General features: G+C 35.4%; 1 protein-coding gene across 1 annotated transcript in view; it reads right to left on the minus strand.

Moving 5' to 3' along the window:
- The window catches only part of RYR2 (ryanodine receptor 2 (cardiac)), a 262,530-nt gene that overhangs the window by 109,633 nt on the left and 129,106 nt on the right, over positions 1-23,791 (minus strand). Inside the window, exons 32-51 of the mRNA XM_009997595.1 lie at positions 23,346-23,460; positions 22,696-22,856; positions 21,852-22,011; positions 21,499-21,585; positions 20,532-20,758; positions 18,821-19,622; positions 18,101-18,301; positions 17,875-17,980; positions 14,296-14,439; positions 12,530-12,803; positions 10,965-11,079; positions 10,461-10,593; positions 9,588-9,691; positions 7,631-7,766; positions 6,794-6,980; positions 6,221-6,326; positions 5,063-5,183; positions 3,428-3,597; positions 2,216-2,436; positions 93-183 (exon numbers count right to left, since the gene is read on the minus strand). Of these exons, the coding sequence (XP_009995897.1) occupies positions 93-183; positions 2,216-2,436; positions 3,428-3,597; positions 5,063-5,183; positions 6,221-6,326; positions 6,794-6,980; positions 7,631-7,766; positions 9,588-9,691; positions 10,461-10,593; positions 10,965-11,079; positions 12,530-12,803; positions 14,296-14,439; positions 17,875-17,980; positions 18,101-18,301; positions 18,821-19,622; positions 20,532-20,758; positions 21,499-21,585; positions 21,852-22,011; positions 22,696-22,856; positions 23,346-23,460 (3,661 nt within the window). The remainder of the gene's footprint in view (positions 1-92; positions 184-2,215; positions 2,437-3,427; positions 3,598-5,062; positions 5,184-6,220; positions 6,327-6,793; positions 6,981-7,630; positions 7,767-9,587; positions 9,692-10,460; positions 10,594-10,964; positions 11,080-12,529; positions 12,804-14,295; positions 14,440-17,874; positions 17,981-18,100; positions 18,302-18,820; positions 19,623-20,531; positions 20,759-21,498; positions 21,586-21,851; positions 22,012-22,695; positions 22,857-23,345; positions 23,461-23,791) is intronic.

The following is a 23,791-nucleotide window of genomic DNA, read 5'->3' on the forward strand; positions in this document are numbered from 1 at the left end:
GTAAGGAAGAAGATTAGGATATTCTTCAAGCAAGCGTTTTCTGTTGCAATTTGTTACAAGGAATGCTGTTGAATATTAAAATATACTTTTACCTTGAGAGGCATCTTTGCATGTTCATTTAATAGAGGAACATCAAATACTAATCTTCTCAGCAAGTGCTGCATCATGGAAGGCCGCAGCTGCCTAAAAGGAGACAAACCATTTCAAAAGGGTGTAGCAGTAAGTAATTTACAAATTATTAAATAACTTAAAAATATACTGAAACAACCTATTAGTTCTATACCATTAAAATTATTCAAATCGATAAAGTAATAGGATTTTCTCCAAAAGAAAGCAAACAAGGGCATAACAAAGCAAACCTTCTGAACAAGCTGCAAATCAAATCCTTTAAAGAACCAGAGAAAATATCTGTTCTATAGACAGAGAAAATCAGGAAACAAAATCTTGAATCTTGATACAGTGCATTGTGATCACTATGCCCATGAGAAAATGCTATAATATTAATCTCTTATAATATATCTCAATGGCTCTTAAAAATATCCTAGAAACAAATAAAGTCATAAGAGCACTAACTCTTTAGTTGTACAGAAAAAGGCATGCAGCAGTTGAGACCAACTGGAAGTATAGAAGAAACAGGCGTAGCATGTATGCTAGAATGGCACAGATGTTCAACCTTTCCAGATGCATAGCAAACACTGGTCCATTTTATTGGTTCTTATTAAAGTAATATGTATATATACACACACACATATAAAAACGTGATACATTTTATAAATAAATGCTATGTAGTACTTCTTTTTTACAGTAATACAATATAAATGTCTGTTATTACTAAACAGATTTCCGTGTTATGCAACAACAAAAAAGCTAATCTATTAAAAAATCCTGGTGATTTGAAAGCCTATATGTTGAGAACTAATTAGAAATTGAATTCTTCAGTGCTTAGTCAACTTCTGATAATTGAGCCTGCAGGCTTTAAAAAAACTGGATAATAATCAGCTGGTTTTCAGACTGCAGACACTCAGATAAAAGTTGTCAAGCAGGAGTCAATAATGAGGTAAATCAATGCTAATCATTGATTAGGATTTCCAATATAACCCAACATCTAAAAACATCTCCACAGAACCATATAATTTACCGATCAACAACCAGATTGTCAATCGGTACAGCTAAAATTTTTGAAATTGGCACATCAATGTATGCACAATTTGACAATTCCAGAGCTTTGTCTTTTTGCTGTATATCCTCTTAGTTAAGGCTGAGGGGAGAATGGATTGAAAACAGTCCAAAGAGAAGGGCTTGGGGGTGATGGTGGATGAGAAGGTCAACATGAGCAGGCAATGTGCACTTGCAGCCAAGAAAGCCAGCCATGTCCTGGGCTGCACCAAAAGAAGCGTGGCCAGTAGGTCACGAGAGGGGATTCTCCCCCTTTCTCAGCTCTTATGAGACCCCACCTGGAGTACTGTGTCCAATTCTGGAGCCTGCAACAGAAAAAGGACACTGAGGTCCTGGAGCAAGTCCAGGGAAGGAGCACGAAGGTGATCAGAGGACTGGAACACCTGTTCTATGAAGACAGGCTATGAGACTTGGGATTGTTCAGCCTGGAGAAGAGAAGGCTCTGGGGAGACCTTAGAGCAGCCTTCCAGCACCTGAAGGGGGCCTACAGGAAAGCTCAGGAGGGACTTTTTACTAGGGCTTGTAGTGAAAGAACAAGGGATAATGAACCAAAACTGGAAGAGGGGAGATTTAGGTTAGATATTAGGAAGGAATTCTTTAGTGTGAGGGTGGTGAGACACTGGAACAAGGTGCTCAGGGAAGTTGTGGAAGGCCCATCCCCAGAAGTGTTCAAGAGCAGGTTGGATAGGGCTCTGAGCAATCTGGTCTAGTGGCAGGTGTCGCTGCCCATGCAGGGGGGTTTGAACTAGATAATCTTTAAGGTCCCTTCCAACTCAAACCATTGAATGATTCTATGATTAACAACCAAGGTTTTAATTTAAACGACCTGCTATTAGTTAAATAACTGAGGACTGCATATGAGTAATTAATAAAGTTGGAAATTTAATACAGTATGTTTATAAATATTGCAATCATCTGCTAAAAAATATATCTCTTAATTGTGCTACTGATGGTATAGTTCTGCATTGCTGTATTATAAATATAATGGGCTACTTTATCAACAAGCATTCTTGCACAGCCAGAAATATTTTTTTCTTACCCACAGATAGACAGCAAACATTCTTCAATAGCATCACGCTGAGCTTTGGTAAGGGAGCATCCCTTTGAGAGTCTGTACACAGTGTGTAATAAGGAATCGATGAGGGAAGCATGGTGCTCTGTGCCAGCAAAAAGAGGAGCACATCTGGTCAACAGAGGCAATACTGCTGTGCAAAGGTATCTATTCAGAGCCAAAGCCATATCCGTAGCACTTAAAGCAGCCTATGAATTAAATGGGACAGAAATTAGATTTGTATCATCAGTGTAGCTACATATGAAAAGAACTTGCTTGGTTTTCTTTTGTAGGAATTTTAAAGAGGAAAAACATACACGTTTCCAAAACATACAAATGAGGATTTGATACCTAGCTTCTTTTCTGCTTCTAAACTCTCACAGATGGCTTTTGTTTTGAATGAATGAAAACAAACAGTAAAGGTAACAATTCAAAACCAAAACAATTTTTAAGACCATATTAAATGTCGTATTTGCTTAAGAGAGCATTACAGAATCAGGTAATATGAATCAAGTCTACATTTACAAAGCTCATTGTGTTTCTGTGCTACTATGAAGGCCAAATTCCACCAAACGAAAAATCTTCACCTCCTCTTTCTTAAATAACAACACAACAAGTTTCAGAAAAATGTTCTCACAACAGGTCAAATACGGGGAACCAAAGTCTGTATCTTAGCCCCCATATAAGCTCTCTAAGTCTCATCTTTCTGGACCAGGCCGGGTAAGAAAAATTAGATGGTCACAAGACACCCAGAAAAAAGGCAGCAATTTTGAGTAGGAACTAAAGAAAAATTCAGTGATTTCCTAAATAATAATTTAGGTGTCCCTAACAAAGCATAGAGGTGAACACTTTCTGTAGATCTCTGAAAAGATACTCTCAGCTAGGTTGCTCCATAGGCAGTTTATCTGATTTTGATTCCATAGCACAAGCTCAGAAAGTCTCCTGGGGAAACGAATTGCTTCTGTTACAGACATGGACACCAATGGGGGCTTTTTATAAAGTGTACATCCCCCTGGGGAATGCTTATTCACTGTTCTCCAAGTATGCTCAAAGCTCAGCAGTGAAAGGCAGATCATCCAGCATTTGAGAAACATGGAAGACAACACAAAGAAATAAAAAATTGTTTTTTGAGATATGCAAAATGCTGCAGTGTTCAGTAAGATAACAGAATCAAAATAAAAACACACTTAAAACCCTTACCGTATCTAAAGAAGCAGCAGCACGAAGATCTGGCAGAAAGCCAACTTCAAGAAGGTGCAGAAGAAAATCCTGATCCTCAATTCCATAGACCCTGTCAAGGAACAAAACCATGGCTGCCTTGTGATCTGGGCAAAACCCCGCAGACATGTCAGGTTCCACTACAGTACCATCTAAAAGGAAGAAATAAGACTTCAATGACAAGGATCATCCTTCGCCAGCAGACAATGCAGTCATGCTACTACTTGTCAGATGTTTTGAGTCTCTGTTAATATGTAGGCATCTTCCCCATGGTTTTGTTACACAAAGGCAACATATTTTTAGTAAACTGAATAAGAATGCATCAGGCAAATTTTATGCAGATAGACCTTAAAGTCCATACAGGCTTTGGGTATTAAGGGATTCTTACCAGTTGCTATTCTAATATGATAAGTACCCAAAAAAACTAATTAATCTACAGAACTACCTAGCTCTCAGAAGAAGCAGACAGAAAGTAAAAAAATATAATTCTATATCAAACATCCCAGAAATGCAGCACTTGTAAGCATATCTGTAATGTGTGACAATTAATAAGGATTGTGTTAAAAAATCCCCTGCATCTGAAAGCCTCTTAAGTATCTGAAAGGAATTCACTGAAATATTTTTAAATTTTCATACTTTCATTTTCAAAACCAAAGAAACAATTCTGTATCTATGAGGTCTATGCTACTGAGATATCACCTATAGATATGCCACTATTTGGAATGTAGATAAATAATGGTTTAGTGGAATGACTGATCTCTTTATCTCTTCTACTGTAATCTACTGGGCATTTTTGTGCTGTAAATCCCCAGACAACTAGACACTTCCATGTTGCAATTATAGTGTTTTCTATCCAGATACCCCAAAAGATGTAATTATTTTCCATTTTATACTGACACTCACATAGCTCCCACTATTGCAATCAATTCTATGTAGGCAGAAAACACAAAGAAATGCATTTGCCTATGTGTGTCACAGAATCACAGAACTATTCAGGTTGGAAAAGACCCTTGGGATCACCGAGTCCAACCATCACCCCTACTTTACAAAGTTCTCCTCTAAACCATATCCCCATCATCATATCCAAATGACCCTTAAACACATCCAGGGATGGTCACTCAACCACCTTTCTGGGCAGCCTATTCCAGTGTCTAACCACTCTCTCTGTGAAAACATTTTTCCTAGTGTAACTTCACCATAGACGCTGAAGACCAACTCTGGTGTCTCAGTAAGCTCTGCTAGAAACAACTGATAGGGTTAGAATGGCAAAAGCTAAATATTATCTTATCAAGAAAACACTACAAGACTGTAATTTTAAAATATATTTTAGAAAAACAGAAAGTATGTATTTTTAAATTTCTTTTTAAAAAGTTGCAAGTTTTTCATTATTCAATTTGAATTATTTACATAATTTGTTTAAGTGTATACATAATTATTGCCTACAGCATGCAGTAAAAAAATATAAACACTTGAAACTATTTTTCTTCTAATTCACATAAACAATTTAATCTGAATAACGTTTTTAATTGCTGAGTGAAGTATGAGTATCAATATGTAATTAAATTTAAAAAAGCAAGAATGGGACAGGAGAAAAAAAAAGTAAAATTATCATCTTACCTTTAGATATGGTTGGCATGTGAAAAGGAATACTAATTACTCCCACCAAATCTTCCAGTGGAATCAAAGATCGTAGAATTGATCTGATTCTAATAGCTTCCCCTTTGCCAGCATGTATCAGCTAAGGAAGAAAAATTTAAACATTAACAGTCTTCTTTCTATCTTCTGTATGTGTTCATGCTCTGGAAACTACCTGAACCATCTATACACATGAAAAACTGCTCTCAAAATCACATTAAAATTAAAAATGTAAATTTCATGCAATCTATACTTATTTGCTGTATTTTTTATGTACATGTGCATCTATCTGGTTATAAGCCCCTTTTCAGAAAGGAATGTTAGGTAAAATAGGTGAACAAAGCATTAGAATTTATTACATGGGAGGGGGGAAGCAAAAGAAGATTTTCAGCTTTAAAAAAGCCAAAACTTTGTCCTTGCCAAAATCTAGCACTTCCAAGTAGCGTAGTTGTTTTGATTTTGTTCTTAAAAAGGTAATGAGACAGGGAGAGTTTTACTCAAAACAGATATTCATACACAGACATTATACAGAAGTCTCAATTCTCAAGTTATCAATCTCTGCAAAAATCTGATACTGACCTATACTGATCTAAGTGAATTACGGCACATTTCAGGGTGAAATGAGAACCTGTGTATAACTAAGTAAAATTTCAGAAGAGGAAAGTATTTTGGAGGTATCTCAAGGGGGCCTACAGGAGAGCTGAGGAGGGACTTTTTACAAGGGCATGTAGCAATAAGACAAGGGGTAATGATTTTAAACTGGAAGAGGGTAGATTTAAATTAGACATTAGGAAGAAATTATTCACTATGAGGGTGCTGAGACACTGGAAGAGGTTGCCCAGGAAAGTTGTAGATGCCCTCTCCCTGGAAATGCTCAAGGCCAGGTTGTATGGGGCTTTGAGCAACCTTGTCTAGTTGGATATGTCCCTGTCTATACAGGGGGGATGGAATTAAATTATCTTTAAGGTTCCTTCAAATTCAAACTGTTCTATTATTATGTACATTAAGATATTATGAGTCCATACCTCTGCTTTAATACCTGATAAAATGTTACTATGAAAAAGGCAAACAGGAAATCACACAAAAATCAGTACAACAACTTTGCCTTCACTTTCCAACACATGAAGACCTAAAACTTACATGCATTTCAGGGGCACAACGTCCTAAAAGATCAATCAAAGCAGCATAAAAGGTCATGATTGCATTTCCCATGTGAATAGTGTCATCTTCTTGTTCGTCCACTTCACTGTAATTAGTTAAATGTTAAAACAATTAAAAGATGAAAAAAAAAATACAAAACAGTTTTTCCATCAGCAATAAATAAAGAAAATCTGCTCATAAGTGTAAGAGCTCATACATAGGGGCTTCCTATTAACTAGTGGACTGTTAGCAGAATAAAACAGAATTAAATCTGTCCCTAAAAGTGTATAGTGGCATCTGCATTGTTACCATTTGTCCCATTTTTCATCAGGGGATTGATTCTTAACTGAATGACAAAGAACAAAAAGAATTCTAAATAAGATTTAATATTTAGTTACTTAACAGTGCAGAGGAAGCACTATTTGGCTGAAGATAAAACTCTACCCTCTGTAGAATCCTATGAAGAATACAGCTCACAATTCGCATATTACAACAAACGAGCCACTTCATGACTAAGAGTTTAAAATGAATAAACAAAAATTGTGGCGATGTAAGCAATTTCACTGCACCTACAGGGTTTTACTAGATCCATTACTTGGGGAAGGCCCATCTCTTGTTTGATCTTCTGATATCTGTATTGCCTCCTCCATGGCAGCGAGTAATCCATTGCCTCCCTCTCCTCTTAGAGCTGGACCAAAACATTCAGGTCGGCGGATAAGCAGTCTGACTACAACATTAGCATTCTCCTCCACACTCTCTCCTACCAGACAGAGCAAAAATCAAGATTTCAGATTATATCAAAAAGACTTCTGAAATATAATCAGGAAAAGGTACACAAAAGTACAGAATGTATGAATCAGTAAATATTTTTAACTGCAAAACAGTTTAAATTTCATTACAAAGTCACATAAACACACAGATATACTCCTCTCTTATTCTAAAAAAAGCTATGAAATCAAACCTGTTACTTAAGTCAAAATTAAACAAAGAAGTAACTATGTAATAAAGGATGTTTAAAGCATCACTGAAGCTACTGATTTGTAGTAAAGACCCATAGTCAAGTGAGAGACTTAATAAGGAGACCAATGTAGCTGTTAAACACTAAAATTGGACTATCTAAATTTTCATTAAAGATGGGGCATTGGCTCTATGTCTAGCATCAGTTTAATGACAAAAATATTAAGAAACCTCTGCTCTGCTTCCAAAGGAGATGTGTGCATTTCAAATACTGAAGATAGATCTCAAAATTGGGGCATATGCTCCAAGATTATGTGAAATGGGAATCTAAGTTACTGTGTGGCTTACATGATTCTACTCTTACGAAAAATTGTCCTTTATGATAACTTATTAAGTTGGCTTGTATTATTATTTTAAATTAAATCTTATTTGAATTACAGGCTTCTACTCTACCATTGCAAAAAACAGCAAAACGAAGAAAATCCAAATATCGCTCTCCTTCAACTGGATTCCATCCTATGTCTGGGTAACCTTTACAAATCAACAAAGGACAACTCTGCAATCCACATCCAGCCAAGTAGCGAACAACCTATGAGTAAGGTAAGAAGAAAACACTATTAATTGTGAAAAAGAAAAGAGCATTTTCAAAGGGAAGCATCCTCATACGTTCTCTCAGGTATGGTGCCCATGTTCTGATATCCCCCCAAAAAACATAAAATATTTTGGGCAAATCATAAGAGCACTCACATTCTTAGTTCACTTTCCCAGTCTTTTCCTACTTCTGCCATGCACTGCAAGGCCTTACTTATCCCAATTCCATTTTTCCTCTCTCTAAATCACTGCTTTGCTATACATACCTTATTACTCTTGCAACCTTGAGTGTTCCAAATTAGTTTTGTAATTGTCCTGGTCTGAGCCAGGATAAAGCCAATTTTCCTTTTACTGATTATTTTCTTTTCCTTCAGTAAACTCTCTTTTAACTAGCAACAACTGTTCCAGCTACTGGACTGATAATGCTGGAATGTTTATGTTACTGACAAGACTCCAAGGTCACATCTTTGCCCTGCTGGCTCAGACACTACCAGGAGATCTATGACCCACCCTGTAGGGGAGGCTGAATTAAACAGCAAAATTGGGCTGAGATATTCCATTCCATATATCTATGAAAGCTGAGAGGAAGGTCAAAGATTACAGAAGACAACTTCCTTCCTGTTTCTCCTTCACTTCTCTTCAGTCCACGGCCAGTGTCCAGTGAGGACGATCCAGGGGATCAAGAGCATTGCTGTCTCTGGTTTAATTGCAGATCCTGAGTCAAATTGTGACAGTAATATTCCCCAACTGCATACTCTCCATATTTGAAAATACATGTTCTCATATAACTCATAGGTCTACTATTTTATTTTAACCTTTCCTTTTCACTTGCCTTTTTTTTCTCCCTTTCTTTTTAGACACACAGAAGTAACATTCCCTGTAATTCAGACTGATAGTATCAGTAGTAGTTTTCAGTTGGCCCTCTCCTTTCTGAATTGTAGGAACAGTAAGCATAGCCTTCAACCGATTTAGACAGCTTCTTTTTGCTGAGAATTTATAAGAACAATAAGTCTGAAAGTGTCCTTTTAAATGCTTATGGTTCATCTTCCTGTTCCAAGAAAGGATCATCTGCACTTATATTACTCTTAATACATATTTTCTTATAAAGGTTATAGAATCTCCAGAATCCAAAGTCTTCAAGAACAAACTGGACAATGTATTCCACTGTCTTTCAATTACAAAGTGTTTTTTAATGTTTATCTTAAATTTGCCTTTCAGTTACTCAAGACACTTTTCTTATCTACCACTGACATAATAACCATTACTCTATTCCTTCTTGCAGCAGCAATTTACATATTCTACACAATTATCACATGCTCTCTTGAGCTTTTTATTTTATAGTATAATTAATCCCAATGCCTTGAATAGTTTCTGAAACAGGTTTAAATGTTCAGAAAAATTACATATATATATATAGCTATCTCTATTAAAAGTTGTCATATATTGTAATAAGTCGTCCCAAGGCTAACCAAATAACCCTTATGGCATTATGCCACCACTGTTATATCATCATCAAGACAGAACAAAAAAAGACAGATTTTACCAGTGAAGTTTTGTTGGGTATGGACTCCCCTGTTCTCAAAGTAAGAGCTGCCCTTGAGGCAACTGCTTTTGGTTATACATGTGAGTAATAACTACAAACTCAGTTGAACTATCCAGACCACCAGCAGAAAGAACAATCAGTTGCTGATAGTCTTCCTCTGCAAGGTATCTAAAATTTCCACATAATCCTTACAATCTTGATTTTTTATTTCTCTAGGAAAAATAAGTCTTTTCCTTTTTACAGAGGAAAAACGTGCTTGATAAAGAAGCTACCAACCTTCTCCAGATCAGGTTCCCTTAAAGCTAGAGCAAGTTCATTGTTATCCATCACAGAGGCTGCTGCAACATCTAAAGGAGTTGATCCTCGCATAGAAGGAGAAGCTGTTAAAATAACATTTCGTTTCAACACCAACTTTAAAACCAACAAAATCATAGGAAATACATTAACAATTTTTTAAAATAAAATACAACATTTTGGCATTAGCTACCATATTATTACAAACACATAATTTATACAAAATCATCATGCCCTCATTTGATATTTTACCTGGATATGAATTCAGAATCCCATGCAAATGTTGAAACTAGAAACAGCTTTTCTTACACAATTTTACTCTCTCCACTGAGTTTTAAGATCTCATTCTTTCCAGTTTTCCTGACACAACTTCATTTTGAAGAAAAGGTAGCAGAGATTTTCTATCCAAACACTAACTTTTAATCAAATGTATTGAAATAGAAAATATCTCTAAACTGTAAAACGTAAGATTACATGTTATCTATTTCTTCAAACTGTTTTTATAGTTTATGCTTCTGTCCTTTACCTATATATTAATAAGGATTTTGTGATAATTAAAAAACAATAACTATGATTATTCTAAATAATTGCATAATCTCAATTAAAAGTACTAAATTAAATAGAGGATAAATGTATCTCCTCTCTTAACACTTCAGCCTAGAAAAGAAAGACTAACATTTTAAGAAAACTTTAAGACAGTTAATGAAAATATTGTTGCACTGGGTAAAGGAGAAACTTCAACACAAACAGAGGCATGCAGAAAAAAACAGGTAGGTTTATATATATAAATCGACACGAAGTTTGAAATTTTGTTTTTTGTTTACGATCTCAAAAAGCCACACACTTATTACTTACCAAGACCAACACTGCTGTTTTCCAATAAATAGCTAAGATGATCAAACATTGCTTTTTGATTCTGCCTGCTGATGCGGCAAAAGTAACATAGAAAACGACAGCAGTTTGCCACCATCTTCGGGAAAGTGATTTCCTAAGAAGCACATAAAACCATACTGAAGTTCAAACTCTAGGACAGGCATAAAACTAGTACCCAGAAATCTAGATTCAAACATTAAAATGCATGAATGCTCAGATTCACAGAGTAATAATGCATCTATTTTTAATTGCTTTCCAAAATATCTCTCCTTTAAAACCCAGGAAGTATGTAAACTGCTAGTTGCTAATTATAGATTCCTCCAGAACAGAAAGATAGATTCTTCTAAAAACTTAGCCACTGTGCTAATGGTAATCAGTAAGAAGTTATGGTCTCACTACCTCCAGTGACTGCTCAACGCCCTACAGGATAAAGCTTTGAACAACAACATTCTAAACCGTCTGTCTTCTAACAGTGAATTGCTTTACCTTGGATTCTCCTCCACCAAGCACATTTACCATCACTTCCATGACAGTTTCATGCATGCCTAAAGCTCTCATGAGATTTGGATGTTGGTAAAATACTTTATTATTCATGATGTCTCTACAAGAAAACAAAATGAAAAAATAGATTAACAATTTATGGAGCAATAGTTTATCTATTAGGTTATTTGCAAAGGTGATTTACTGTGCAATTCTTCACCACTTGAGGTGAAAAATTACCTCAGGGACTTTTTCAGGTTGAGTCTCAATCTGTCCTGATAGTCTGTTTTTTTGTGCACATTGTGGAAGAACCTGACCTTTCTTTTCCCATATTACAGTTATTGCCTTAATCACCACTTGATTACACCGGAGTAGGATACTCTTCTAATATAAATTCCATTTCAGATCTAAAAATATTTCTGACAAAAGCATGATCAAAACTGCTATATTAGCGTAAACTGAAAATTCAACTAATCAATATTTTGATAAAGCACTCTTTTCAGAATATTTCAACCTTGAGAAATTTCACATCTGCCATCAAAACCAAGAAAAAACAATTGCAGGGAAAAGAGAATACAGAATACAGCTCTCCTGTAAGCATCAGAAACATGCATGAATATAAATCTTAGCTCATGAGTTACCATAGCTGAAAAATCTCTTCTCCTACGTACTTCAACAGAATAGGTTTACATACTTTAAAATCAGTCCTGAAGATTATAATGTGAAGTTCATAATGACACTACAAAATTATGTACAGGCATTATTTGGACACTTGAGGTTTTTTGAGCTCAAAAAAAAAGAAAAAGGTATTTTGCTTAAAAGCTTCTCTTCTCCTTGCATTTCTGGCATTCTTTATATAATGTTATCTTCAGCTGTCACTGTTCTTGCTTATCAGGCATTTCTAATAGATCACAGCTGATATTTAGTCTCACCAGACATCTCTCAGATGGTAAAATTTGTTTGAAAAAAGTGAGCAAAAAACCCAGCCTCTTTGCTAGTAGAGATGATCATGTTTTCTTTACGGTTTTCTCTTTATTAGGCTATATCTAACTATTATTAATCGTATGATTAGGAAGAATAAGACTGGGTGAACTACTTCATAGTTCAAATAGTACCAGCTACATTCAGTGCAATTAAAAGATGCCATATGTACAGACAAATGTAGACAACTCCATTAGCTGAATGCTGAGGGCAATTGTAAGCATCAGCAGCTACCAGTCACTGCAGTCCTATAAAACGGGCAGTATTCTTGATAGGATTCTTCACAGCCATACTGTCTAAAATACAGTAACAAGATATATTTTGTAATATCATAAAACATTCATGCATGTTTTCAACTTTTCTCATAAGAAGTCTTACATATGTCATTTGCCTCTCTCAAAAAATTATGCATATAATGCTGCAAAGGCTCTATGTTACAACTGAAGATACTATTCAACTGATACCAGTGTCTGCATTTACACCCATATAGACTATTCACATTCAAACGTCATGTATAACCTTAGCTATAACCATACAGCAAACAGCAAGTATCTGTAAATATAAAGAGATGTTACACTCCAGTTATTTACCCCAATCCGCGAATCATAAGTTTCTCTTCCTCCTTTCCCATTCTGACGCTAAGCAAGGAACGGATTTGGCCGAGGGATGCTAGAAGATTGATTGTGTCTTCCACAGACACACTATTTATGGTGTAGGTCTTTGGTAGGGCTCGAACCAAGCCACCAATACCATCATACTGGCGATGTAGCAATACAAACATGGCCCTCACTAACTCCGGGTCTTCTATCACTGACTCCTGGGCCCAGCGCACCATTGTGTCTGAAATCAGCTGCTGAAGAGTAGCTGTGAAGAAAAAAAAATAAATCACTATAGTACCATTAAATGCTTTTCTCTCTATTGGTAGTCCCTCAGAATCCACTATGCAACATAAATAAGAATTAATTCAATTATCAAGAAGCACCTTCTTGGTATTTCTTAACAGATTATAAAAGGAAAATAAAATCAGACACAAGAAGCAAAACATTCTCAAAACCAAAAGGCTATATTTAAAATACCGAAAATAAATTTGATAAAATAAACTATTACAAAAACATATAAGATGCTCACAAAGGTATTAGATTTATTTCCACATATTGCATCCCACCTCCCTGCGGGTCTGACTGTTTTCCTGCTTGCAATGAAGGACCCAGGCAGCCTAGGCATCACAATACTGAGTTGTGTGATGTTTATTTGATCTGAAGGGGTGTATGGAATTAGTTTAATTTAATACTGTATTTCTACTAACATGAGAGAGCAAATTAGGTTTTGCAGAGTTTTAATCTTACTACAAGAAAAAAAATAGGATTCATCACCACATTCTGCACAGACCTAGCCTCTAATTATCACTGATTGATAACTGCAGTAACAGTTATGAAGTGCAAAACTAGAAGGCATGCTTTTAGAAGGACAAAAAATATTTCTACATAAAGAATATTAAGCTAACACTAATAACTGGCAGCTTAGAAGCCACTGCATTATAAGTGCCCTGGGAAATCTTCTCATCCTATAACTTTGGGCAGTCATATTAAGTAATCAAGTTAAAAGGCCAGTCTCCCTAGGAACTCTGTGTAGTAGATGATGGAAACTGAGTTTTTTTTCAAAGTCAGAACATCTAAACTGTGTGCCCAGAAATTCAGTCCTGCTGGCAGGGTAGTAGCATACAAAATTAGGACATTTGAAAGTGTCACCCACTATAATAAAGGTAAAAATATAAAAATAGAAACAGCATTGATGACTAAAAAAATAAATAAAATTCCATAATCCACTCGCACCAAGAACTTTCATGCAACTGGCAATGATTCTTACCAAGATGGAAAGGCAGAAAGTGTCAGAAAAATGGCAAAAAAATCACAGGCAGCAAATCTTGAACTTTAGGTTGGGTGAGGAGGCTTTTCTGAAGAACAGTTTTGAAAATTATGGTCTAATTGCATAGTCTTCTTTAGCTTGGTAATCTCCATGCAAATACTGATTTAAGGCTGCTGCTTCTGATTTTATGAGCAAGTTCTCATAATCAGGAAGTTTGCACTAATTCTACAAAAAGTAAGGCACATTCTGAAAAAAGGAACAAGGGCGAAAATGCAAGTACTACGCTGCATTACATCCCACTGGGAAATAAATCTGCTTGTCATAAAAATTCCATCTGAGCTTATTTTAAGTTAGAGCTACAGATTTTAAGGTGCATAATCGTTTCACTAAAAATCTAACTTGTTTTGGCTAAAAATATATGAAGAACTTCTCTCCTCCTTCTTTTTCCATTTCGAATTAGAATACAATAAACTGATTTAATTTTGCTTACAGGATGTCTTAGCATCATCATCAACTGGTTTCTCAGCTTGCTTCTTCTTCAGATACGTAACTTTCTCCATAAGGTACAGGAGGCGCCCCCTAATGGTTAAATCACTGTTTCCATCCAAAGTTCCATCTTCATCTAGTTCAATTCCTGAAATAAAAAAGAAATACTAAATAGTAAAAGAATAAAATCAAATAAGTTAGAGACATGTTTTGTATCTTCTATCCACAAAAATAATCAAATTGAACTATGTTGTTCTGCTCTGTTAAAACTACACAAGTTTGATATGAAATGTGCTTAACCAGCAGTTTGGAGCAAGTACAAAACAGGTGTGTGTGCAAAGCAGGAAACTGCAGATACGGATCATGTAATCTTATTAAATTATTGCGCGTTTTGTTGTTATTATACACAAAATATATAGTCAGTACTTTCCTGTGGTCAACTTCCCCAGTACGCATGTTTCCATGCTAACCCAGATGTCTGTATTTTGGACATACGTAGCTCAGGACTGTAAATACAGTCTCTACTGACATAGTATGGTTGAATTCACACTATTAAAACTACGAGATTTTTAGATAAACCACACCACAGAAGTGAAAGAACTAAAGTTACAATAAATATACTTTCTAGTGACCAGTCAGAAGAAAGTGGCCACCTCCATAGTACAGTGGCTGCTTTATGATATTCCAATAACAAGCTATGAAAATGTAAAAAAAATACGCATGCAAGGCTTTACAGTACATATGGGGTTGGAATGAGCCTTTAGAGATTGTCTAGTCCAGCCTCCTTGCTCAAAGCAGGTTGAACTACAGCAGGTTGCTCAGGACTATGTCCAGTCAAGTTTTGGTACCGCCTAAGCTGGAGACTACAACTTCTCTGGGCAACCTATTCTTGAGTTCTACCAACCATACAGTAAAACAAAACAAAACAAAACTGTAGCATTTCCTGTATTTCAATTTGTGCCCGTTGAATTGTCAATAGGCACCACTGAGGAAAGTCTGGCTCGGCCTTTACTCCTGCCCAACAGGTGTTTATATGCATTGCTACAATCTCCCCATGAGCTTTCCCCTGAACTGAAATAAAACTAGCCTTCTCAGTCTCTTTTCATACAAAAGGTGCTCCAAGGATTAAATCATCTTTGATAGCCCCTACCTGGACTCACTCCTGTGTATCCGTGTCTCTCATGTACTTGGGAGCACAGCTGTTGGCTTTCTATACCACAAGAGCTCCGTGCTTCTCATGGTCACCTTGTTGCCCACCAAGATCCCCAGGTGCTTTCTGCAATTTTCTGAAATTTCTGCGATTTTCCAGCTACCTTCCAGTTTTGTGGTCCCTAACCTGTCCCTGCTGCATGGCATTATTCCTCCCCAGATACCGGTTTTTGCAATTCCAATTGCTGAACTTCATGGGATTCCAGTTAGCTCACTTCACTCATGTTTTTAACTTCATCCATTCATGCATATATTGCAAAGGAATTTCAAATATTGACCTATACCTATTACTCACACTAAAATAAGCTCAAAATTAAAAGGTCATTCAACTATTTTATCTGTTTCCTATGTAAAATCTAAAGTTAAGGGTTTTGTGGAGAATTCCTTAGCAGTCTTGAATTTTATAGGATGCTTCTTCATGACATTATGTAATTCTTCTCAATGTATTCCATCTGTCTTTAATTGTCTGATTTTTTGCATTAAGTAGTGTCACATTTCCATTAAAAGTTATTTTGTTACATTTTGTCCTAAGAGAGTAATTGACACTAAACTAAACAAGGAATATCAGGAACTTTGTATTTTACACTAAATCATATTTTAAAATGGTTTGGAAGCCAGTTTCTTCAACCAAAGTAATTAACAGTAAAGATTTATCAATTAGAACACAGAGATGCTCTGAAATTGCTCAAATGAAATGTCTGGGTTTCCACACTTGTGCTGTTTGTTCCCTGAGCTCTCGTTGTATTTTCTGATTAGTAAACTGTCAATACAATTGTCTCTCAACCATGTCACAAGATGTGAATCCCCATATGGTGGCTACCTCATTAACCAAACATAGGAATCAAGATGTGTAATTGTTTTGTCTCTTTTGCAATAGCCGTATTTTTAATACACAGAGTAATTAATTCTAAAGCCACAGAATTAATTTTCTACTTGTAGATTGCTATTTCCCCATAAATAAATGAAAAATTATTATAAAAACTAGACCAAGTAATTTGAACAGAGGAGAACAATCATAAAAGAAGGAAGATTAATGAAAAAATCAGAGAAAGATAATGTCTCTTCTCCTTTCAAATGTAATATCTAAGTTCTTTATTTCATCATTGTTTTCTGTCAACTGACAGTTTCCTTTGAATACTTTGAATTTTCCTTTTTTTTCTTTTATACTTTTTCATTTAAAATAAAAATAATTAATTTAAAGTGCTATAATTCACCTTCATCACATCTGAAGATTATACCATTTGGAGGGAGCGTAAAACACACTCAAGGTGGGAAGGTCAACAAGGTGGAGGAAGAGACTAATAGGATACTTGAAATTGATCAAGGACAAATACAAAGTTTTGCAACTTGGACAGACCAACCTCATGTGGCACAGACTGGTTAAAAAACATCTTTGCAAAAAGAACTTTGGGGATCCTGTTGGGGAGCAAGAGATACACTAGTCAGCAGTGCACTCTACCAGAAAGAAGAGCTAAAAATATCCTGTATTAGCAGAAACATATTCACTTGCTCAAGGCAAGTGATTTTTCCTCAGTACTCATCACTCATGACATGACACCTGGAATACTACATCCAGTTTTGGATTATCCAATACAAGACTAACATTGAAAAGCTGGAACATCTAACTATGGCCCAACAAGATGATTGGTAGCTGAACCACTTGTCCAGTAAGGAGAGGATGAAGGAACTGAGTTTGTCAACCTGCAGAACAGAAACTTTGTGGTGGACTTAAAAGCAGTTCACCAAAATCTGCAAGGCAGTTAGAAGAAAAATGCAGACATGCTCTTTTCTGAGGTGAACAAGATACAATCGTCAAACTAGAACGGGCAGAGTTCCAAATTGGCATAAGGAAAAAATAAAAAAAAATAATGATAAGACATAGAACTTATTTATTTATGTATTTATTTTTACTAAAATGGAAAAATTAAAATCACAGACATTTAACTGTTTCTTTTGATTATTTGTCTATTTTAATAAACAATAAACTTCTATATCTTCATTCATATCTAAGAATAAGCCACTAATATTATGTTATATTGTATTTAACATGCTCATAGTCAACTTGATACAGCAAAGATGGCTTGCACCAACTTATGCAAGAGAGTGCAAAGCAGAGGGAACAGGGTACAGGAATCCTTTGAACAATAAGTGAGCTACAGTGTTATCAAATACATTAAGTCCAAATAAATTCCTACTTGTATGAATTAAAACAACTCTTCTGTCATGAATCAAGTAGATCTATTTGACAGTATTCATAATTTATGTGTAACCTATAGGCTACTTAGTTGGTGTTTCTTATGTAAAATTATTTAGAAAAATTGCTTCTAAGGCAAATAACATTAAAAATATAAAAATATTCAGTAACAAGACTTACCACAGTGTGTCATTAAGTCTTCATGGAAATCCAAGAGTTGATCCCGAATTTCTTCAGGGCAAGGACAATCATTTTTATCATCTTTAAAGTTCAGCAGCATGTTAATCTTAAAGAATACAGAGGAACAACAAATTACACTGATCTCCAAAATGAAAAACTTTGAAACCAAACCGAACTCTCCAGACACAGAGCACAACAAAAACAAATTGTCCATTGTAAGCTGTACCTGCTCCTGAGGTGGGGATCGAAATTCTTTTGTTTTCCTAGCTGTCAGGGCAGCAGACATGTTCAAAGCCTGCATCACTTCATTGTACCGGAAGCGTTGATTCTCTTGAAGCTTGGCCACAAAGTCATCTGAAAATGCTACAATGGCTTCTATTCGGTGTCGTACTTGGCAGTCACACAGGTACTGAAGCAGATGACACATCTGAGGAAACAGTATCATAAGAGAAAGAAGAGTTGGTAAGCTAAGAAATATCTTCTATATATTCTACTAATAAGAGTGGATTCCTTACAGCAGCTATCAAATAAAGTGACTGAAATCTTTAATAATGTCATTTACAACATGTGAAGTAATCCTATACCAGGAATATCTGGCATCTGCAAGAGACCCATGTGACTCAGACATTTAAAACGTAAGATTTTTATTTATGTCATAAGAGAATGGATTTGTTCCTTGCTTCTAGGGAACTTATTTTTTTCACAAAAATTAATTGTCTGTTAATGTCATTGAGATAGTAACTCTATTTAATGAAACAACATTTGTTTGATATAGGCTGAAGCATTTCCTATGATGAGGAAGATACAACATCTTGTTTTGTGAAAGGAAATTACTTCTCTATTTAATTAGCATCAAAATGCTATATTCTTGAAAGAGAAATTACCAAGTGAAGAAAAAAGATCTGTGAAGAAATGGGAACAACCACTGCCACAGTAATATTGTTACCTGTAACTTAACAGGTTCTGGAAGTTTCATCTGAAGGAGTCCTTCCTTTGGCACTTGCTCCCCTCTGGTTTCCTCCTCTCCTTCTTCTGATTTGAGCTCATCTGAGCTCAGCTCCTTCTCTGAGAAATCAATTTCATCCTCCTGACTCATTGCTTCTTTGAAAACACGGGGCTCAATCAACTGCAAGATGTGTTTCAGATCCCCATTGTGGAAGATTCCCATGATTAGGAGGGTATAAAAAAGCTTGATGAGAGGGACAAACAGAAATTCTGTAGAACCTCCAACTGGATCTCTGACATGGAGGCTGCCTTCCTGAACAGCTTCAGTCAGCATCTCTATGGTTTTGGCCTTTAAAACCTCCAGAGGGAATTCAGGACTGAACTGAAAGCATTCACTGCTAATGCTTACAAAACTTGGAGAGGAGAACTGCATTCTTGGCCTTAATGAAGTGCTCAGTCCTATCCCAGGAAGGCCATGTTTTTTGTTTTCATCAGGAAATAAAGTAATACTCTTTGTCTCTTCTGTCATTGGAACTATAAATTCATTATTCATCATTAACCTGGCAGTTGCATAGGTATTGAGATGGATGTCGATAAGTAAATCATAGTATCCTGCACGTAACAATCCTGGCATATATTTATTTTCAATAGCATATAGGAGCTGAGATTCATCCACATGGCTACACATAGCATGGGCCACTCGGTTGTTGCCTAAAGCACAAACAGCTGAATATAACCGGAGAGTATGGTAGTGAAATTTCAGTAATTCTTCTTGTTCTGTCAGCTCCAAAATGTCAATAGTTCTGCAGAGAAAAAAACAATACAGTAAATACCGTATCAGTGCAAAAGCTGACTTTAGTGAGGAAACACAAAATTCTCCCTAAGGATAACATCGGCACAAGACCAGTTCCAGGGACAGGCTTTTTCCGCACTTCAGCTTTGATGTAAGAAACACTGACAAGAACTAAGAACAAAGTTCAACCAGGAACTTACTCAAGTCACTCCCAAAGTACAACTTAAATTACTTCTAGTGGAGAAAGATCAAAATTATTTACTTAACACAGAAAATGTCTTCATACTACAAATAAAAATGTGGATAACCAAGAAAGGTTTTGGAACTAGTATAGGTTGAGATAATCGTATCACTTACTCGTTTTAGATCTGGGGTTCAATATGGCAACAAACTAACCAGCTCATTTGCAGGGGATTAGGGGGCAGGGTTGTGTGTTTAGAATTCTTACCTATTTTTTAAGTTATTTTATTTTCAGTTTTGGCACTCGCAAAATGCTGACAAATTTGGGAAACAAGGAAATCACGAAGTTATATTTCTTCAAATTAAAGTAACAGAATCATTCAATTGGTCACAAACCTTAAAAAAATCTCTGCAAAAACAGATCTTTGCCTGTTTTATGGATTAGCACTAATCATTTATAAACAGGGTTCCTTGCATTTTCATTTTAAATCTTTATATATTATTAAATTATTTGAAGAGAAACTCAGAGAGGTTGGAAACAAAACAAAAGGAGGCTGATTTTAAAACAATTAAAAGTAAGATTTATTCCTACTACTAGCTAAATCACAACACACTGCCTTTATTTACATGTGTAATAAATACAGATAAGATCTTGGGCTTTTTCTATAGAAATTTTATTACATGTCTAGCTTCATAATCCCAACCTAGCTCTGATATACTTCAACACACAAACATCAACCTGTTTTCTTCGGGAATATGAAGGGCCATGAACTGCAAAGGATTCAGGCACTGTATCATCCAGCCTTGACGTTCACTGATCCGAGAAACATCAACCTTCAGGAAGTGGTTTGGCACTCTACTCCAAAGAACGTGAGTCAGGAACTGGACATGGAGACGTGGAGGACATTGAGAGACCGGGTTTTTGTGTTCACTTTTAAATAATCCAGCAGATAATGGCATTACATTCTGAAAAATTCCAACAGAAGAGACAGTCAGTTCCATCATCTTTACCAAACAATGAATATATTATATTTTCCAAGAAATATATTCAAATATAGTACAGTATAGTACAATGCAACAAGAAATTGACATTTTCAGTAGTTTGTTAAACCAGCTGGGAACTGTTGGCAGATTAGCAGCAAGAGAGCATTGTCCATAACATTTTTAATTTTTTTAGTTGCTAAATTTGAAATAGAAACTTGAATGTAATGTGTGGCCACTTCCTTGGACCAGAGGTGTGAACTCCATTTTTCTGCTTTCTTAGATAACCATGTATCCAAAGCAAGGATGAAAATTTTAGTTCCGTTTTCTTGATTATACCATTTAAATGTACTTGAAAACTATTTTAAAACCCTAAGCCTATTCACAGAGAAACTGGTCATCCATGCTCTGTAGAATAAGAGATTTGTCTTACTGACACCAGTGATTTTGTTTCACCATAAAGGATGAGGTTCAGAAAATTCAATAGGACTTTCAAATACTCTGTGCCAATTCTAATAATTTACAACCTTTATCATACAATAAAGTGTATTTAAATACACTAAGTATTTTAAACTAAGTTAAGGGTAAAAATTACAACACTGCAAGCTCTTGGAATAATAAAAATGTGTCCAATACAGATTGCAGTCAAGAAATGGCAAAACAAAAATAAATTATGTGATATTCAATATTAGTACTAAGCCTACACAAAACCAAGCATTATTTACCTTTATTCTTCCCAATTCAAACTGGAAAACATTGGGGCTTGTAGCTTGAGCAAATACAGCAGGAAATAACTTTGTACTTGGTTCAACCTAAATCAAGATGCAGAGATATATAACCATTGCAAACGGCAAAACAATGTTATGTATAAAAAAACTCAAACATCTAATATATGTATTGACAAGCAACACATGCAAACCTTTGAAAAACCTTTGAGAAAACCCAGATAGGAGGGAAAAATTGCTGTCATAACAGCAACAAATACATTTTCTTCCAATCTTATACAAAAGTTTCTAACAAGATTCAGTCTGAGGATTCAGTTTCCCCTCTTCCCACTGGAAGACAAAAAAATACTCACCTGATAGTATGTGCCCAGTTCCTTGCCATTAGCTGTGAAGGTCAGGAGGCCACTAGCAGCATCAATCAAGCAACCAATTTCCAGACCATTATTATTACGTCCTTGTCCAGGGCTCATGCTCTCTCCTGCGCACACCATATAGCAGTTGCTGCGTTTTATACTGAATGTCAAAAGACAAATTTATTTATGGATGGTGTGCAAACTTTATGTAGTGGACTAATAACAACTTTGTATGGCTGCAACCAACAGCGCTTTGTGGCAGAAAACAGTGGATCCCACCATAGCCAATGCCAAAATTCAATTAAATCTAGACTTTATTAATTGAAAAAACAAAAACTGAAGATGACAAAATGTGAAGAAGCCCAAATATTTTGCAAAATTACAGGGAACAAAACTTACTTTGCAACTTCATGTTTTAAATCATTCAATATTAAGCACAACACAGTTTCTGGTATGAATCATACTAGAAGTATGAAGTTGAAGTGTTGAGAGGAGTTGCTGTTGTACTAATTTTGGTCTGCTCAAAACCAAAAAGTTCCAAAAATACTACAAGGTATTTTGCTTTACTTTGTGCCAACTCAGAAGTCAATATTTACAGCAATACAGTCTGAAACTACATAGAAAAACTGTGCCATTTGACTTTTCAGTGCCTACGATTATATGGTTATTTGACAGTTTTGTCATGAACAAGAGGAGAGAACAAGTATAGTTACACTTTTTCCTATCACTTTTTCTTTTTACTTAAATCAAATTACACTAAATGGGGTGGGTTTACAGTTTATAAATGTTTTGTTGTTTATATGGATATAAAACAAGTATCTTTTTAAAGAATATTGTAACCAACCTCTCATGAACCTTCCCTTTTTCATCTCCCAGTGTAACTGTGACAGTTCGTACTCTGTCCAAGTCAAAGCTTGTGTCATACTGGTGAAAGTCAGATGTAATCCAGCCCACCCAGACATTAGCAGGTTCTTGACCAGGAAATATTCTCACTGAGTAATAGTACTGTCAATTAAAAAAAAAACCCAAAACAAGAGCCATTAAATGTTAGTATTTGAATTCCTGTGTTTCAATTTGATTCAGAATTAATTTGTTGTCCTAAAATCTGAAAATATGTCACATCTTCAAAAGAAGTGTATTATAGAAGTTTTAAAACAGTCCTGAACATAAGTTTAATACACTATTTCCTATTTATTCCAGTATTCTAGAACTATTCATACTTCCTCGTTTCTGTTTGGTGTTATCTGCAGTAGTTTCAAAAATTGATCCAATTAGTTTATGGCTTTCCATTCGAAATTGTTTTAGTGTGACAAGTTAAAACAAAATTAACACAGTAGTCTTCACCTCAGTAGTACAGGACTGCAATAAACATTAAAATTAAAATAATTGTCTGAAAATTACACTGCTTCTGAAGCTCTTACAAGCAAAAACATGTAATTATTTTAGAAAAAAATAAAATCAAGCAGCTAAAATATCAATCTTATGTTACAATACCGTAGAAGTTTGCATCAAGTAATCATAGTCATCCCTATCATCTGCTAGCACATCCTCAGTAAGCCGTGCAGAGTGACTCGTGCTATAATCTGGCTTTGTCCTCCTGAGCATAAATCTGTAATAAATTAATAATAAAAAATCTATATGAAAAGCTCAGTATATCCATATATATACACAAAGTAGTTTTATATTCATACATTATCCCTAAATGCACGTTTATTATGTAAGCCCTAAATACATAGTATTTATTACATTAGTAATACTTAACACTCGCTAGTTCAATACTTCTATATAGATTAAACTAAAATTAATACTTCACAAAAGGGTATTCATTTTTAAAAGCACTTAAATGAATTCTGAGCTTGAACCATGTATTTTGAAGTTACTTGGAAACTAAATTCACATTAAAAAAATTCAGGCTGTTAAAGATCTATGTCATGCAGGAA

This window comes from Chaetura pelagica, unplaced genomic scaffold (genome assembly GCF_000747805.2).
Source record: "Chaetura pelagica isolate M959 unplaced genomic scaffold, ChaPel_1.0 scaffold235, whole genome shotgun sequence".
NCBI lineage: Eukaryota > Metazoa > Chordata > Aves > Apodiformes > Apodidae > Chaetura > Chaetura pelagica.